Here is a 17,485-nt window from a genome sequence, read left to right as displayed (position 1 = left end):
AATACATCCTTAAGCAGAGTCGTTGGTGATTGATTTCTGAGTCAACTAAGCGGTAAGAGAAGTTTCAATCGCGAATCGCTATGAGACACGGTTTCGCGCACCTGTCGGCGCCGTTCTCACAACCGGGGACCTCTCCGTCTGCCCCCGGCTGGTTCCTTAAACGGCACGCGTGGGTGGGCTACCTCCTTGCATAATTACGTACGCGCAACTAGCTTCGTGGGTCGCGGAGAAATTCCAGGGAAGTGGGCAACTGGACCTCGCGCGCGACCGTTTCCAAGTTTTCCATTGAAACGGCCTCGCACGCGCATTGAATATTCCATGAGAAAGTCGCGAACGAATCATAATCATCGAGCTCTTCCCTAACGAGAATGATTTTCGCGATAACGTCCGATGTAACTAAGTATACGCATCTCATACGTCAGATGCCGATTGAAATTGAAAATCTAATATTACCCGGCGATGCGAACAGGTTTCGAGCACGTAAATAGGAAAATTCGATGTACAGAATTTATGGTGGAAATTAAATTTCGAAATCTATAGAAAACGCGCATTCAAGTGATATATTGCAATAACTAATAGAAATACATATAAACTATCTTTTATAACCATTTGTCACCTCAATTCACAATTCCCGAAGGTCGTACGAGTCTTTCTCTTTTTAATTTAGTCAAATGACCGCAGTAACAATGAATCTACCCCGTGGAACAGGTCGAGATCACGGATCACTGCCATTTCCGTGCATCCGATTATGCTCACTGTTCCAGTCCCCTATATAGTTTGCTTTGAATCCTCGTTCGCGGACTGGCAAAGGAACAGAGCTGTAATTACGTGTCCAGCTACACCAGAAAACAACGCCTACTCGAGTTAGTATTCTTGTTAAAAGGGTTGTCGTAAATAGGACGGACAAGCTCCGTATGGAATTACCGGCGCGGCGAGACCTCGATGCGCTTCTTGCGGCTACCGCGAGTTTTACTCATTTGTTCATTAACGAGCACACCGGTCTGTCCGAGTATACAATATCAGACACACGAATGAGAAAACGGTCGAAAATTCTATCGATTATTAATAAAAGTACTAGCATGGTGTATACGAAATGTTTTCTTCAAACTTGACAGATACAGATCTGCTTTTCATGCAATCATTCAGTTAGTTTTACATATTCGTAAATGATTGAATAATTCCATTACTATTCATGTATTAAAGATTGCGAATCCTAAATCAGGTTTTACAGATTAATACTTCCTAATAAAACTGCAATATCTTATCGATTTACGGGCTATTTAATTTTCATTTCGATTCGTAACATGAGATGAGATAATACATGATAAACTATTTTCGACTATGAAATTCAAACTTGGGAGATTAAAAGACATTTCGTATGCGGCGGAACTAATATTTTTTAATTTTTCCGGTCTTGCATTAATTCTTTCTTTAATATCCTTGGACTCGTTTTGTGCATGAAAAAATTAAATTCTTCTGTTTACGTAACGATACTTGAACGCGGCGCAGCATCGCGCAACGTTTAGTTGATGGTTTTCAATCTCGGAGCAGGACGATCGATATCCGTCGAGGGTCAGCGCAATATCGCGTGTAGCAGCCTGAACTACCCTACGAAGTTCGCATATGGTACGCAGAGGGATGAGGGTGAAATATATTAAAATACATTTCAAAGCCGTGCACAAAGCGGCGAGCGAATAAGATTATTCAACCCGGTTTTATTGTGTCACGGGGTCCTCTGTGTATAGCAATGATAGTTAACTTTCATAACGCCCTCGGCCATCTGTGCCATCCAAACTGCTAATATAACCAGTCAAAAATGTGTCGTGATCCGGGCAACATAATTGCGATTAAATTTTCATCAAATCCCAAGTGAGAAAAGACTAATTTTACGTATGCATTGAAACAGTAGGCAATGACTTGTAAGTTTTAATTGCCTAGGCGCTATCGCTGAATGTGGAACTATGTTTCAAGTTAAATAATGGACAATTTGGCTGGAATCCAACATCTAGAGAAAAGCTTACTAATTTACATGGTTAATTCTCTTTTAATTACTCCGGAGTGTCTTACATAATCTGCTTCTGTATCTCAGCAACCGTTGCCACCAACCATGATAGTAATAACAAAACTAATTAAGAACGCTGACGCCTTCGAAACGTAGAATACACTTTTAAAGATGTGTCAAGAATCCGCGTGGCCAAAAAATAGTAGAACTAAACGTGAGAATAATCGTACGTGTCCAGAAAGAAGAGAATGCGAAGGATACGGTTTCCCGGAGGTTGCGACACAGTCTCTCCGATGACAAGCCGTTTGCTACACATTGTACCCTAGACGGGGCATTGAATATTCCCGGCACGATCGTGCGGATACCACGAGAATTTCGGAGTCGTTCGTAGTCGCAGACTTAGAATAATCCACGGTCTTTTTGTAGGCGTGAACCGAAATATACGAAAGCAGTAGGCACCCGGGGGTTGGAAAGTCACCTTAAAACGTGACCGGAACAACAAAAACGTCAATTTCGCCGCACGAACAGATAAGTAGCGTGCTCCCTTTCCTTTTCACGAAGCCGTCGAAGATTTTCAGTTTCCATCGCAGTCTTAATTACCTTTCCCCGTAGCGAGCGTGTTATATGGAACGCCGTTTGACTGACGTTTTAAAACGCTAATTAGGTATTGTTAGCTCGGAGCTGATTTGTTCTGGTCTATACCAGAACGGTTTTCTCTGCTCCGGAGGCCGGTTTTAGTCCGATTCCGATCTTGCACGTGGGAATGCATCTCGTTTCGCGAAAATTCAATGTGTGTACACGTTTCGACCCGTATCTAATTTAGAAATTACAGATGCCACCGTCGAGGATATCGCAAGTAGGTGGAGAAGATATTTATCGCGAACTGGGAGGCATACACCGTAGTATTATCGGCAACCGCTTATAACCGCAATTTAACGATGATTTTTGTCCGTTCCCCGCACGAAAGGTTGAGACACTCTCGCACGATCAACGGTGGAACGTTGCATTACGTCGTATAAAGTTTAATGAACGTGTATTAAATAATGCCGTCCATAAATATGTGTTTATCAGCGATCAGTACGTACGATTCTAAGGTTGCGTTTAGATTAAACGAAAAACCAGAGTTCTCTCTTTCTCTACTCTCCGTACTAGCCTAATTTGTAAGCCAAACGTTTAGCAGTCGCTTTATAGGAAATTCGAATTAGTTTTAGTTTCAGTTGATGATAATTTTGCTCGAATGGGCAGATCGTTGGTGGTATTATAAAGAAATAGTTATGAATTATGCGATCCGCGTGATCGTTTAAATTTTCTGCTCTCGCGTTGGCATACCTACGCGCGCATCGCGCTGTGTTATGCACGACGGATCCACGGGAATAATTCTGTAAGTGGATTTACAAGCGTATCTACCCTACGTCGCTCGCATGCGAATGCACGTCGCGTATTTGCAACTATGCACTTGTCAGGAACTTAATATCCCCGCCCCAATCTGTTGAAAACGAAATTCGATATGTTTCACAGCGTTAAAGCACCTCGTCCCGTGAATACATAATATTTATGTTCCCAAGGTATGACTATCTTGGGATTATACGAGAATAATCTGGGTGACGCAGATAGCGTCGGTGAATTTTATTGCGACGGTATTGGGAACAGGATCAAACGAGAGATTTGAAATTGAGATGCGCAGAACATTTCCCCTAACGCGAATCTCCCCTACGTGTTACGGCACTCATTGCCAGCGAGTCGATGGCATTCGAGTATTTGAAGTTTTCACAAAAATTTGATACTGTGCAAAAGTTCGCGGTTCTAGTAATGCGTATTCATTAATGAAACAGCCTGTTTGTAACCGGTACGCGAGTGGAAACTCGAACCGCCTCGGCCGAGGCTAGAAAGGCCTGAATGTCGCCAGTTTCTGGCAGCCAGCTTGGCTATTACGGTTTTATTCCGTCGAGCGAATATGCGCGGAGAATTTCAATGAACGCGAGAACTCTAAAAATCCGAATAGGCACACGTCGACGTTACGCGCGATTCTTATCGTTCATGTTCTATAAAGTTTTACATCTGTCGGTTGTCTCGCGTTACAACCAGCCTTGATCTCTTTCAGTGGGCGTCGGGCATTAGTCTTACAAAATGTGGAAAGGGAAAAAGTCGACATACCAAAGAACCACTATATAAAATCGGGGGGGAGATACGTTTCGTTTCGAGCGATTCTGCCAGCCGTAATTCATTTTATTCCGGAGAGCAACCAGTGTAATTGCGATTTTCCTTCCTGTTTCAGGCGATATCGAGGATTGCCTGGTCGCCCCGGTGGCTCAAGGACAGTTCACGCCGCTACCGGAAGCTCTTTGTTGGGCCATTTTAGAGTTGACTTCTCAGAGGCAGGCGGCTACATTAGATACGCTCAGATCGGCACTTAGAAACGCGTTCCCGGCTATGCAGAAACCAAACCGCGATTTAGTTTACGATGCCCTGGCGAAATTGATGCAGGAACGTAAGATCTATCACACGTCCCAGGGCTACTTCGTGGTCACGCCCGAGACTAGGAGGCTCAGGCGCGATTCGAGCAACTCCAGGAGATGCTCCAGAGAGGTGAGCGGGTCCAGGGGTCAAGGAAGCATGCTCATGTCGAATGACGAGGCCATGGCGCTCGTACACGGCGAAATGCTGACTCTGAGGGACGGCGACGTGACGCATCAAGCCGTGCAAACAAATCTGGCGGACGTCATTTGCGGAGGTAAGAAATCTTATCAAAAAGTTTGCTGTTTGTCCAGCAAATTCTACGTTCAAACTTTACGACAATGGTTCGAACGATCTAAAAATGAATTTCATGACGAAAAAGGAACGATGAGAAAATTAGACAGACGTAAAAGGAAGCGAAGCCGAGATTCGTTTCCGCGTTTTCATCGGAAAAGAATAGTCAGGAAACGCGGAGTCCTTTCTCTGCCAGGGAACTCATCCGTATAGACTAGTCGAACCCGTTCGGCACGTGTTCGGGGTCCATTCCCGGTGTCCAACAGGAGCGTTCGATAGCTCCGACAGGCACCGGGAGATCTTTTTCTCTGAACTCGATGGACGAGTCCGGTGCGTTTATGTTGTTGTTGTCCTTGGCAGCCACGCAGCCTCGCGTCGGAAGACGGTGCATTCCACCGTCGTACCGGATCGAAAAATCATCGCGATTCGATTTAAATTGCGCCGGTTTTATCTCGGTATTTAGAGTGGCTGTCGTCTCCGTCACGAATTTATGCCCGCGTACATGCTTTCAAATTAGAAATTCAAATGGAAACGGATATCACGCGGTTCTATATAAAGAAAAGTCGACGTTTTCTTTCGATTGCACGCCTCGTTCTCGCTATGGTCAACGCGATTTCAGCATTGTACGATAATACCACTTCCATATATTGCGCTATCAGCGTCTTCTCTAGAAAACGTTGCGTGCAACGATGCCACGTACATTGTTAACCCGACGGCATTGATCGGGCTGAGCCATCCTCGCATGTTCGCCTAACTAAATGCACGCTACTCTCGTTTCGGCGTGTTCGTTCCGCTCGCGTTATAATAGCCGCCCCCCCGTTCGGTTAGAAGTTTCGGAACCGCGCGAACTGGAATTTTCTGGCGCATTGACACGGAAACACCTTCTCAGCACCTTACACGCTTCTTCGCCTCTTACACACGTCGCCACGGAGTAGGTATACGTATATCCTACCTAGCTACGCGAGTATGGAGGACGTACACGCGAGCATCGGTGAACATACAAGCAGAGGTGAACAGAGTTCGTGCCAACTCGGCGCAATCCCTGGAAAGCGTTTAGCACAACCGATATATTAGCTATTGGTCACGACAATGTCTACCGTTACACACGCTGTCGAGATCACGTGGGGGGCCACGTATATAATCTTCCTACTTTTCTCTGACTCGTTCACCGAGTGATTCTCACGCTGCTAACCCACAGTCGGTCGTCGTCACCGCCTCTGGCTGTGTACCACGATGAAAATCAGGGACGAGGGTGTTCCACTTTTTGAGGACACCTTCTCGCGCGCGGACCATGATGCAAACCGAGGTACCGAATATCAGTGCCGAATAAACAACTCACACTTCGTATTTACCTTTTCTGTTACCTCCTTAGGGCAACATATTTTTCTTTACAACGAAACTGATTTATACAATCCTACGTTTACGACTGTACCTGTCTTATCTAATAATCTTATAAGCAAATGGTATTCGATTATTAGATTTGTCTCTTTAACGAAGATATGAAAAAGGACATAATTTATATTTTCCCACAGGCAATCCAAACGACAAAGTTCTGTTCGCGAGATGTCGATCGATGCCCAGTCGCCTTGAGAGGCGACACTCGCTACGGCTTTGGGGATCCGCCCGACGCTTGCACAGAAGTGGAAGCTCGCGGTCTTTGCCGCGGAGGCCGGAAAGAAGCGATACGTCGTCGAGCGCCGAATACGCGAGCACCGACAGCGCGCCCCATAGCCCAACCAGTGAGTCGAATCGGGGAAGGGATTGTTTTGGTGACGGGTGATCGGTTTTATTCGGGACATGCTTCCTATTCGAATCTGACGCTTGGATCATGGGTCGTGATCTCTCAATTAAAAGTTCGCAACGCTTGATGCGTAAGAAAGAATACCCTTCCTTACAAGTTCTGAGAGTGAAACACTCGAAGGATATCGAGAAAAGGTGAAAGAGTTGCTCAATACACAGATAAGAAACAGGAATGCTTATCACGCTGGGATGAGCACCTGCGTTACAGCTTTCGGTTAACGAAACTTTCATTCGAAGCGTCGTCCGTGTCTCGGGCGAGTAAGTCGTTTAATGACGCTCTCTCTTCCATCTATCTCTTAAACGGAAATGCGATTCCCAAATTTCCCGAAAATCCGCGGCATCCACCAACTCAGAAAAAAGACAAGAGAAGAACGAAGCTTTTTAGTTCACCCCTAGCTGGCAAGCCCTTCCTCGATCCCCGTTCTCTCATTACGAAATACGACATCGGTTCCGCTCTTTTTCTCAAGGTTTTTCCGGGATTTTTTCAGAGAAAATAGGTCTGCTGTCGAGGCTATTCCGACGCAGCACACGAAGAAAGGGCGCACCGTTAATGGGCACGTTCAGCGCCCAGTATCCGCCGACCGAGTGGTTCAACCCGCGTGTCGTTCACCTGCACAGCGTGGCGACGCAGACAAGAGCGGCCAGCCCCTCGGTGAGTATCGCAGGGTCGAGGCGATGCTCCTTGTTGAAAGAAAGCAGCATCCCGGTTGTTTTTCATCCCAACAGACGGGAATCGAACGCGAGCGCGGAGATTAAATCGTCGCGACATCGCATCGCCCCGAGAGGCGCGAGCCCGGTCAAGCTTGACAACGGAGTACATAACGTTTTCAGATGATGGAGGGCCTAGATCAATCGCAGGCCAGTTTCCAAGTATGGGACGATTCTAGTTCCGTACGGTCGGCCACGCTGCCCAGGCGACATCGGCGACAAGCGAGCGGCGATTCATCGAGTCTGTTGGCCAACTCGACGCCGAGGAGTTCCCGACGACATCGATCACCCTGCTCGACGTTGCCCAGATCCAAGTGTTCCAGTCTGAGCAGATGCACGTCGAGGGCTTCTGTCCTGCCGCCGAGTGGCAACCAGGAACCGTATCAGAGCCGCAATCAAACGCAGAACGGCAAGAACTCGACGAACTCGTCGCCGAGCAGAAGCGGCGGAAGCTCCGGATCTATGCGAACGACGAACGCGAGCCCGGCCAAGACGGCCACGTTAGGCAGATCCAGCACGAGACAATCGAACTCGAGACGAACGAGTCACGATTCTACTGGCAGTGGTACGAAATCGAACGGATCGCCCCAGCACAAGGTAAATACCCTCAATTCGAATGCATCGTACTTTTACCAATGATCCATCGAATATCGTTTCAACCGTATTCGTATTAAGAGTACTTTGCTATTGCAGGTATTGCAGAAGACTTCGTCCGGACACTCGACCCACTCCAGTGGAAAATCGATCTCGAGCGGTAAACTCTCGTCGTCCCCGCTGAAGACGTCGACTCTACCAGCGAAATCGTCACCGTTGAAGGTGGTTCAACAAGGATCCCTGACTCCACTGCAGGAAGCGCAAAATTCGATAACCCTGCAAGTATCGACCAATCTGACGCCAGTTAGCCCGTCGCAGGAGCAACGAGCCATTCAGAACAGCGTGACACTGGCCTCGAATGCGAGCAGCACGACCACCATTTCCGGTTCACCCGGCACGAAGATCTACGTGCAGCAGAACAACTCTCCCATGAGATCGGTGATCACGTTCGAAAACGGTACGGTTAAGACCAAGGTGGCCGACAAGGATCCGATGGACTGCAAGGAGAAGCAAGACCGGGAGTTGATCGGCGAGAAACTGTACAAGAGCAAGATGGACGAGGAGAAGCTGTTCAAGTCGAAGCTCGATGAGGAGAAACTGAACAAATCCAGCAAAATCGAACGTCCGTCCTCGCTCTACGCTTCCAAAGAATCAAAACCGCTGTCGGAGTCCGACAAAGAGAACAAACCGAAACCCGAAGAGGAGCTGTCTAACAAATTGAAGTTGACGAATCGGCTGAACAACAGCCAGGCGCATCTGATAGATGGATCGACGAACAACATAGACAAGAACTCGTTGGTGAACGAGCATCCGCCGTCCACGCTGTCGAGCATGAAGAATACGAATGACGCGATGAACAATTCGCGAAAATTGAGCTTATCGTTGTCGAAAGACGCTCTCAGTTACAGGAACCTCCTCCGTCCGGGCTCGAAGAATAACATCGCGTCGAACCCACCCTCGCCCACGAAATCGTTCGACGGTTTCGGCGGTTCGTTCAACAACGTCTACATAGAGAATCTGGAGGCTACCAAACAGCAAAGGGCACCGCAAGGCTCGGAACCGAATCTCGAGAAAACGGTCAGCCGGGGGGACCTTTATTCGTACCCGAGCCTCAGCGATATGCAGGTGCAGTTCACTAGCCTGGCCGCTCAAAAAATTCTAAAAGGCTGTCCGATTAACAGCGTGGACACGTTGGTGGAAGTAAATATGGCGGCTGCGGAGAAGCCGAACAACTGCGACGTTACCGTTCACACCGACTTTGGACTCGTTTAAAGTTTCGTCCCGGCCGGAAAGCTGTGACTTCTGCGCGTATTCTCACAGTGAAAGGTTGAACTTTAGCACGATAAACTTCTCGGTAATCTCGTATGCTTGCGCCGCGGTAGAAACGTCGAAATAGCAAACGAAAGAACGCTGTACTGCTTAAGCATATAGAGAGCATTGTAACAGTTACCAATAAATAAACGTTTCTTATGTTCAATCGAATACATTGTTGGACGTGTACATGTCACAATGATTTTCGCTGCGCCCAACACTTTTAACACATGCATCATTCACGTTACGAGCACTGATGATAATCGTCCCGGTGAATCCGTGGTACCATTGCGCTCATCATCTAGCATGATCATCTATATGCTTATGCGGCCGAACGTTCGGTAACATTGTATAAAATAATGTCAGCCATTCGACAGAGAGTATTCTTTAACGCATTGCTAATTGTTTAGAGCCCAGCCGCTCAGCAATTCGATTACACACATAATGTTGAAGCATCAGCTTTATTCCCGTGAAGTTTAAGTTACAAGAATCATCTGAATGCCCCGTTGCATTGTTTATGAAAAATTTATACTATTCTCAATGAAGATTATTTGAAATCGCTATCTAATATTTTTTGCACGTTGGTAAATCTATCGTAGAACAATGCATCGCATGCGTCAGATTTCATCGTGCCTCAATTTGTCTCCTTTCTTGTACTAATTTAATATTGTGCACAAAATAAACTATAAACGGGTACCACAGCGTCGTAACGTTAGCAGTTTTGCATCGCTTTACCGAGCTAAAGCGATTTGCTAAAGCAATACTTCACGTACGATAGCCTGACAATTTGCCTTACTCAAACGAGAGAGAATAAAAAAAAGAGAGAGATAATATTTTATGCGAATTCCAAATAACTGCCTATTTAGCGATCAACCTAAGGAAATGTCTTCGTGGGAGATGTATAAAAAAGCAGTAATTTAATGAGCTACATTCGTTAATACCCAATTACGTACTCGCCACTCTGTACGAGAGTCTATAAACGCTAGACGATATTCTGTTTCGGTCGATATGCCAAAGTAGCGAGGAAAAGCGTAGTGTGGTCAATTTTCTGTAGAGTTTAGACGTTAGTTATTGACTTCACGAACGCAAGGAATATATCGCAACTACATACGTACGATTAAATGTGTATTACGATTACCGTATACGTAATAGACTCTCATCGAAACGGGTAAAATTCTAAATTCTCGGGGACAGCCGTCTCCGTGTATAAATTTTATAACGAGATTCGCACGAATTTACATAAGCGCGAAGTCGAAACGCGAAAAATCGATCACATGCAATGACGAGCGCGTGTAACAAAATGAAAAAGAAGCAAATAAATAAGTTTCCCTATTCAGGAAATAAAAGCGGTACCATTTTCTGATCAGTGCAATGGTAAATCTAAGTGCCAAAATCGATAATAGTACTTAAATCGCCTTAAACCGTCTGCAACGCGAACTCGCCATCGAAATCGCGATGCGAACGAGTTCTCTCAAACGTTCGAATTACAATAAAACATTAATCTTATACGTCAGACACATAGTTGTAAGATGGTAGATAACTGGGCGCCGAAATGAATGGTGCCTGCTTTGTACATTTCGTACGTTGTATTAACGATTAACCGATAGTAATTTCGATACACAACTCTACGTCTTCCAGTTTTTACGAAAATGGAAGGACAGTGAGCCTTTTACGCCCTTATTTCTTATCAAAACTAACTTGTAGAGTACTTGTGTAATCTTAATCTTTATCATAATTATAACAACGACAGCGTATGATAATAAAGAAAATAAAAATATATATATCCTCTTTCCAACCGTCAATCTTTCCTTGTTACATGAATTCTTAATTTGGTGATTAAAATGAATTATCTAATTAATAAGAATTAGAAATTATATCTACTTACCAAGATCGGAGGACCGTTAAGATGATCCTAAATGGACCAAAGCGAGCCGAAACAGAGCTAAACGGGCCATCCGGATCCGGGAGCCCGCCACTTTTTAGTAATCTCTCCTCGGTGCTTGGTGATACGTCTCGATACTGCAACTTTTCACTGTTTTGCACATAGGTAATGTAGGTACGTAGAGAAGTAGCAATCGTCGGTAGATTCACTCTCTACGTACTAGAATATGGGCACAAGGTGGCACTTATGGTACCAAGCTTGCATGTGATCATAAAGCCGGGTATTCATTTGAGCACGAATGCGAACGAGGGAAGGCGAGGCCGAACGAGCTACATATAGTCCACATTATTGTGGACGTGTAAGTGTAACCGAGACGCGGCAAACTGCATTCGGCTCATTCGGCTGTTCGTCGCACAGCTGAGGCATTCGGGACTGTCCAGATGAAATTCTCGATTGACACAAACGAAAGAGAAAAGTAGTTTATTAATGGCAATTAGTTAAGTTCTACATTTGATGTGATAGAGAATATATAGAATACATAAAATTGATTTTAATGAAATCAAATAATGGATAATGTTAAAGCAGAAACTAATAAAGTGAAAAATAATTTTCTACCTGCCTATCATATTTTAAAATTTTCAAAAACTGATAAGGATGACTTAGAAGCTGTAGACATTGAACGCAGGTGTCTTGCTATCAAATATTTAACCGCTAAGCAGTGGTAAATTCCATAATTTTTTTACTTAAAAGTAAGTAATTCACTGAATTCAATAAAAACACAAATAAATTATTTTATAGTGAATCAGAGGATGTAGCAAGTTGCTTGCTTCGAAGGAGCTTGGAAGATTATCAAAATTCAATGGAACATAAAGATGGTGTAAATAATTATTGGAAGCAGATTAAGCTACAAACATCAAGAATTGATAATAATCCACAAAAGTGGAAGTCTGGATTAAATGACGTAGATATTGCAATAAATTGTATAAAGCCTTTGCCCTGTCAAGATGATAAGACCATGCCTTGTCCTGGGAAATTATTTAATGAGAGACACATAAAGGATATCGTAGATACATGGAAAAATAAAGAAACAACAATAAGAAACAGGAAGATCAGTGTTCAACTGAAATCAAATCTCAATCAAGCGGTGAGTACAAGCACCACAGGAAGGATTGAAAATGATATGCCACATGAAAGAAGCAGATCTCTATCTTCATCAAACAAATCTATGGATTTGGAAAACATTAATACCCAAGTAAGTTATAATAATCAAACATTTATAAAGAAAAATCACCAAAAACAAAATTCTGTGGGGCATAAATTATTTACAAGTGAATTTAAAGCACGCCCTACATTTGAAAAGCAAAACTCTTTTAAAACAAACGGGAATAGTCACGAATCACTGAATTCCGTGAAATTAAAATCCCATGTTTCCCTTCAGCATAATGAGGAAAATTCTACATTTAAACCGAAAACGAAATTCTTCAAAACCGCTAGAGAAGAATTAAACGTACAACAAATGTCCGAAAAGTCTACGCGAAAGAAAACGTTAGGTGGCAAAGGATCGCTTAATGCTCAATTCGTTTGTCCGTTTAAACGGGAGAAGGAGAGAGCAATGCAGTCTGAGGAGAACAATACCGAAACCGATACAATGGAGATAGAGGATGAGAGACTAAAAAACATAGACCCAAAAATGGTTGAACTGATAAAAAATGAAATCATGGATTCGAAATCGACCACTTCTTGGGATGATATAGCAGGACTAGAATATGCGAAGAAAATCATTAAAGAAGTAGTTGTATATCCCATGTTAAGACCCGATATTTTCACGGGTTTGCGTAGGCCACCCAAAGGTATTTTATTGTTTGGTCCACCAGGTACAGGAAAAACTCTTATAGGCAAGTGTATAGCATCGCAAAGTAAATCAACGTTTTTTTCGATATCCGCAAGCTCCTTAACTTCGAAGTGGATGGGCGATGGAGAGAAGATGGTCAGGGCATTGTTCGCAGTTGCTAGGGTTTATCAGCCATCGGTGATTTTTGTTGACGAAATAGACTCGTTACTCACTCAAAGATCAGAGACCGAACATGAGAGTTCCAGGAGATTAAAAACTGAATTTTTAGTGCAGTTGGACGGAGCTGCAACCGCGGACGAAGATCGAATTTTAATCGTAGGAGCAACTAATAGGCCGCAGGAATTAGATGAAGCAGCACGTAGACGATTAGTTAAAAGGCTCTATGTTCCTCTACCCGAGTTTGGAGCCCGTAAACAGATTATAAATAATTTATTGTTAACTGTTCCACACGATCTTACTGAGGATGATATAGATTATATAGCTGAACAGTCAAAAGGATATTCGGGAGCAGACATGACAAATTTGTGCAAAGAAGCAAGTATGGGACCAATTAGGAGTATTCCGCTCACCCAACTGGAAGATATTAGGAAGGAAGATGTAAGACACGTAACAGTTGATGATTTTAAGGAGGCATTGATACATGTTCGTACTAGTGTATCAGAATCAAGTCTAGCAGCTTACGTTGAATGGGACGCTATATACGGAACTGGAACAGCACAAAATTATAAAATATAAAAAAATAATACTTTATTCAATTAATCACATTTTATAATATCAAACTGTTTTTTACTATATGTATATAATAGATAATTATCTTAAATAAACGTAATGACATAAATTTTTGTATGATATCCGACTATTAAACATAATTCAGTATAAACCATTATATTGAGAGAAACAACACCTGTGCTCTCGAGAATTAATGTTTTCGATCTAGTCTTGTCGAACTCGATCGTAGCGAAATCTTTTATATAAAATATATGAACGTTTCCTGAAGAAAAAATAATTACTTAATACAAGTTTGAAATATTCTTAAGTTGCATGGAATGTTACCTGAATCTAAACCCAAAATTAGTAAATTGGTATATATTAATACTGCAGTGGGTACGCCATGTAAAATAGGAAATATGTTATAGATTTTCCACTCTTGTCCTTGTATCGAAAAGCCCAATTTCCCATCAACTATTATCAAAGCAATATCAAACTGATTTTAGACGATCAAATTTAACACATACATTTCCTTACCTGTTATGCAAACAATTATATTTGGCCTAAATATGTAATAATGACGAATTCGTATATGTGGATGAACACATGTGCGAATGCATGTTTCTTCATTAACGCTTACAGAATCCGAAACCGAGTTTTCATTAGTTTTCATGTCAAAAGTTGCTTGAACATAATATCCGCTTTCTGTATAGAAGATTACCTAAGATACAACATGTTAATTCATATGTCGAATCGAAGAATAATAAATTTCGTAAACAGTAATCATCCTCCACTATTTTTACCTTGTTGTTATCTGCACAAATCGCAACAATTTTATCGTAGCCAAAACGATGGCTCTTTCTTTCTACACTTCCTTCAATAGTTACTAGACTTTGTCTTACCGTATAACAAAAATTATAACTGGTACTATTAAATGTTTTTTTGAATAATAATAATGATTATGTTAACAGTTTTAGTAGTAGCTTAGAATAGATACTTTGTACATCATACCAAATTAATCCCCCACGGGTGCTATTAATTTTTTTCAGAGTTTTCATGTCCCAAACGCTTATATTATCATTTATGCAACGACATATACAAGTAAAGCTTTTATCTACAACACAAATAAATTGAACTTAGATATTTTCTTTAGATTTGTTTCAATTATATCTGCCATTGAAAATATATACGCACCATCACTAAAAAAATTTATACTTTTCAAATATGCCACGTGATCAACATATCGTTTGGATGCAGATAAATCAGACATATCATAGAAATGAATGAATCCTTCTGATGTTCCCACTGCTATTAAATTTCCTGTAAAACAGTAGTATATGTTAGTAAAACAATTTCAAGCATTCTTCTATCCATGCTTGTATTATTTACCTGAAGTGGTCACACAACTAATATGTTCGGAAAGATGCGATTTCATAAGTTCAAGAGAATTAACTTGAGAACTACATTTTGTCATATTTTTACATTTCATCCATAGTTTATACATCAGCATCCAGTATTCAGCATTACTTGCATGTATGTTACTATGAAATTTTGATGGATTTATGGTTTCACACAGAGTGGTCCAAAATTGCTCAGGAATTTCAGATTTACATAACTTATGCCATGAAGTACTAATCTGAAATAATTGTACATTTATAAAAATGTGTGTTCAATTAATCATCAATAATTATATTTACCTTTTATTCAAGTACGATAGTAATTGCGTACTTTATGATTATGCTCACTTACCTTTAGGACATTAGAAATGGTTTCGTTCCAATATTTACAAACTGTCTTTAAATTTGTAAGTGTCACAGGATCCGCGTGAATAAAAATATTATCCCATATTTCCCAAGGAAAAAACATTGTTATATGTTGTTTGGTAACAATCAAGTGAAGTATATTTCAATGTACTTTTATCGCTATTCAATTGTCATGAAGCTTTATTGATTAAATAATACGAGTTAATATTCATTTGTTGTTAACTTCCAGTAGATTGTTTACAAATATGTTACAGTAATTAATTTAATGTAATTCTAGTATACTGTGCGTACACGCACTCCCTTCAACTCTGCCTGAGTTGTTCTCAACCGAATACTGTAGTGTGTACTTGTTGTGTAGTGCCTATATCATGGAAATGGGCTTTTCCGTAGTACCAATAATACGTCAAAATTCTTTTGGCAACGTTTTTAGTATTTAATAATCATACTAAACAATGGGATAACTAGTAGTAACAAGGAGATCGTACTACGTGCTATATATGTGCTCGCACTATAATGTTTATACATAGATACGTATATTAAATACAGTAGTATACATATATTTCCTTTAAATTGTATTCTTACATGTTTAATAGAATGTAACAACAATGCATTATGTAATATAAATTGGAAGTACCATTTCGTAAAAACAAGGAACGTCAGAGCAAACGACATTCAATTTGTGCGCTATAGAAACGTGACTTAACAAAAGTGACACATTTGCAGAGATCCGTGACCCATGAGGCCACAAACAGAGCTTCTGAACAAGTTTAAAAATAGTTAAATAGTTGGTAATGAAATACCGGATAGTTTATCTTAAATTACAGCCTCGTAATTTTTTATACATAAGTTTCTCTTATTAAAATAGGAACGTGCTTCTCATATATCAGTCACAATAATTTCGAAATATGGCTTCAAAAGTAACACTGTCCCAGGCTCTGGGTACAGATGGGAGCGATTTTAATCATAGGCAAAAAATCGCTAATCACTATCAAATCAGGTAATCAGAATGTGATTAAAGTGATCCGTCACTTGCTTTTCTTTATTTTTTTTTATTGAAATTTGTGTGACATTCCACAATGATATTTCAGAAATTGAAAGCGCTCGTGCATGAGAGTGAAAATTAAAAATAAATCAATCCTCCTGGATCGTTATTTAGTTTTTATTAGAAGTAACATTTATTCTTTTAGCGCAACAAACAAATCAAGACTGAAGTATTGTATATTTTATCATTATCTTCTTTTCTTCGTTATGCTTGCCAAGTTGTCAGCAGATATTTTAGATCATTTGGACATATTCATTTTGGAGATTGAGGAGCTCCAAGTACCTCAGGTATATAATCTTAAATATGAACTGTAAAAGTAATGAATAAATATATTTTTTGTCATTTTAGCCTCTGTGGTGGGAATATATTTGGTGCACAAGTTTGATGCTAAGTTTCCTTGCCCTATCTGCTATTAAAAAGAATAGAATTAAAACATTAAAGCAGTACATGATAGGTATTATTTTACTAGGATATGGCCCATTACTTTATGCAGTCATATATTACTTCAAGGATGTTTGGAAATATTTGACTATTGGTAAAACGGATGAGGTTCATATTTGGCAGGTAAGGATTATAAATTGCTACAGTTGAGAATTTCATAATGTTCTAAGAATCCTGATATTAGATAATTTTGTAATTTCATGATGATTCCATGTATTAGGGCCTACCATATGGATTGCTGTGGTATGCATTTATTCTATTGGCTTCCCAAGTCCATTCGTTCTCCTTATTCTTCTGTTGGAATTTGCTAACAGCTTGGAAAACACGAGGAAGTAAAAAATCTGAATAATATCTTTAAAGTAATAAGAATGTGAAGCATATCTGTGAATACTGTTGATAATACATATTTATATTTGTAATAAACAAAAATATGTATATTAATACTGTTAACATCAATAAGAACTATGAAAATATTGCTGGTAATATGTAAATATGTACATATATATACATGTGTTCGTCTACTTACATACCTGACCTATTTTATGATAAAAAATGAATCTCCTTAAGATGAATCTGGAAAATCATGAGGAACGAGACGCTATATGAACAGCTATCTTCTTTTCTATTCCGTGTT

At 41.1% G+C, this 17,485-nt stretch overlaps 4 protein-coding genes across 10 annotated transcripts in view; 3 read left to right on the top strand and 1 right to left on the bottom strand.

The window, feature by feature from the left end:
- The window catches only part of knockout (Stork-head domain-containing protein knockout), an 83,950-nt gene extending 72,997 nt beyond the window's left edge, over positions 1-10,953 (top strand). The window contains exons 4-8 of one of the 4 annotated variants that reach the window (XM_018028204.2): positions 4,278-4,733; positions 6,283-6,489; positions 7,039-7,202; positions 7,382-7,855; positions 7,934-10,953. In XM_018028204.2, coding sequence (XP_017883693.1) covers positions 4,278-4,733; positions 6,283-6,489; positions 7,039-7,202; positions 7,382-7,855; positions 7,934-9,124 — 2,492 coding nt within the window. In that variant the 3' untranslated portion in view covers positions 9,125-10,953. Of the gene's footprint in view, positions 1-4,277; positions 4,734-6,282; positions 6,490-7,017; positions 7,203-7,381; positions 7,856-7,933 lie in introns of all 4 variants that reach the window. The other 3 variants (XM_018028202.2, XM_018028205.2, XM_018028203.2) reach the window with 3 other exon arrangements.
- A 474-nt stretch (positions 10,954-11,427) lies between these two features.
- Positions 11,428-13,687, top strand: LOC108627150 (fidgetin-like protein 1). 2 transcript variants are annotated; one of them, XM_026815331.1, is made up of 3 exons: positions 11,428-11,766; positions 11,844-12,297; positions 12,484-13,687. In XM_026815331.1, the coding sequence occupies exons 1-3, from the start codon at positions 11,612-11,614 to the stop codon at positions 13,630-13,632; spliced, it is 1,758 nt and encodes a 585-aa protein (XP_026671132.1). In that variant the 5' UTR covers positions 11,428-11,611; the 3' UTR covers positions 13,633-13,687. The 2 variants fall into 2 exon arrangements, with proteins under 2 accessions (XP_026671132.1, XP_017883729.1); XM_018028240.2 differs by having other exon boundaries at positions 11,844-13,687.
- LOC108627151 (uncharacterized) lies at positions 13,672-15,863 on the bottom strand. The gene is made up of 8 exons (XM_018028241.2): positions 15,355-15,863; positions 14,995-15,241; positions 14,800-14,925; positions 14,617-14,719; positions 14,409-14,532; positions 14,143-14,326; positions 13,951-14,079; positions 13,672-13,888 (listed from the first exon to the last, which is right to left on the bottom strand). Exons 1-8 carry the CDS (start codon positions 15,469-15,471, stop codon positions 13,713-13,715), a joined length of 1,206 nt encoding a protein of 401 aa, XP_017883730.1. The 5' UTR covers positions 15,472-15,863; the 3' UTR covers positions 13,672-13,712.
- A 129-nt stretch (positions 15,864-15,992) lies between these two features.
- jagn (jagunal) lies at positions 15,993-17,334 on the top strand. 3 transcript variants are annotated; one of them, XM_018028243.2, is made up of 5 exons: positions 15,993-16,152; positions 16,234-16,365; positions 16,556-16,697; positions 16,759-16,974; positions 17,072-17,334. In XM_018028243.2, exons 2-5 carry the CDS (start codon positions 16,274-16,276, stop codon positions 17,198-17,200), a joined length of 579 nt encoding a protein of 192 aa, XP_017883732.1. In that variant the 5' UTR covers positions 15,993-16,152; positions 16,234-16,273; the 3' UTR covers positions 17,201-17,334. The 3 variants fall into 3 exon arrangements, with proteins under 3 accessions (XP_017883732.1, XP_017883731.1, XP_026671156.1); XM_018028242.2 differs by having other exon boundaries at positions 15,993-16,156; XM_026815355.1 differs by having other exon boundaries at positions 15,993-16,365.
- The last annotated feature ends 151 nt before the right edge of the window (positions 17,335-17,485 follow it).

The sequence above is a fragment of the Ceratina calcarata genome, unplaced genomic scaffold (assembly GCF_001652005.2).
Source record: "Ceratina calcarata isolate Rehan_Ccalc_2016 unplaced genomic scaffold, ASM165200v1 scaffold44, whole genome shotgun sequence".
Taxonomy (NCBI): Eukaryota; Metazoa; Arthropoda; class Insecta; order Hymenoptera; family Apidae; genus Ceratina; species Ceratina calcarata.
This window is presented reverse-complemented; position numbering and strand designations above follow the sequence as displayed.

What these genes read in the sequence shown, in the direction of transcription:
- jagn (XM_018028243.2), top strand. Translation starts at nt 16,274, where the DNA reads ATGGCTTCAAAAGTAACACTGTCCCAGGCTCTGGGTACAGATGGGAGC. An exon ending in AGGAGCTCCAAGTACCTCAG is followed by an intron (nt 16,698 to 16,758) that starts GTATATAATCTT and finishes TTGTCATTTTAG; the next exon opens with CCTCTGTGGTGGGAATATAT. An exon ending in ATGAGGTTCATATTTGGCAG is followed by an intron (nt 16,975 to 17,071) that starts GTAAGGATTATA and finishes TCCATGTATTAG; the next exon opens with GGCCTACCATATGGATTGCT.
- LOC108627150 (XM_018028240.2), top strand. Translation starts at nt 11,612, where the DNA reads ATGGATAATGTTAAAGCAGAAACTAATAAAGTGAAAAATAATTTTCTA. An exon ending in TATTTAACCGCTAAGCAGTG is followed by an intron (nt 11,767 to 11,843) that starts GTAAATTCCATA and finishes ATTATTTTATAG; the next exon opens with TGAATCAGAGGATGTAGCAA.
- LOC108627151 (XM_018028241.2), bottom strand. Translation starts at nt 15,471, where the DNA reads ATGTTTTTTCCTTGGGAAATATGGGATAATATTTTTATTCACGCGGAT. An exon ending in TAGTTGTGTGACCACTTCAG is followed by an intron (nt 14,926 to 14,994) that starts GTAAATAATACA and finishes ACTGTTTTACAG; the next exon opens with GAAATTTAATAGCAGTGGGA. An exon ending in TATAATTGTTTGCATAACAG is followed by an intron (nt 14,080 to 14,142) that starts GTAAGGAAATGT and finishes CTTTGATAATAG; the next exon opens with TTGATGGGAAATTGGGCTTT.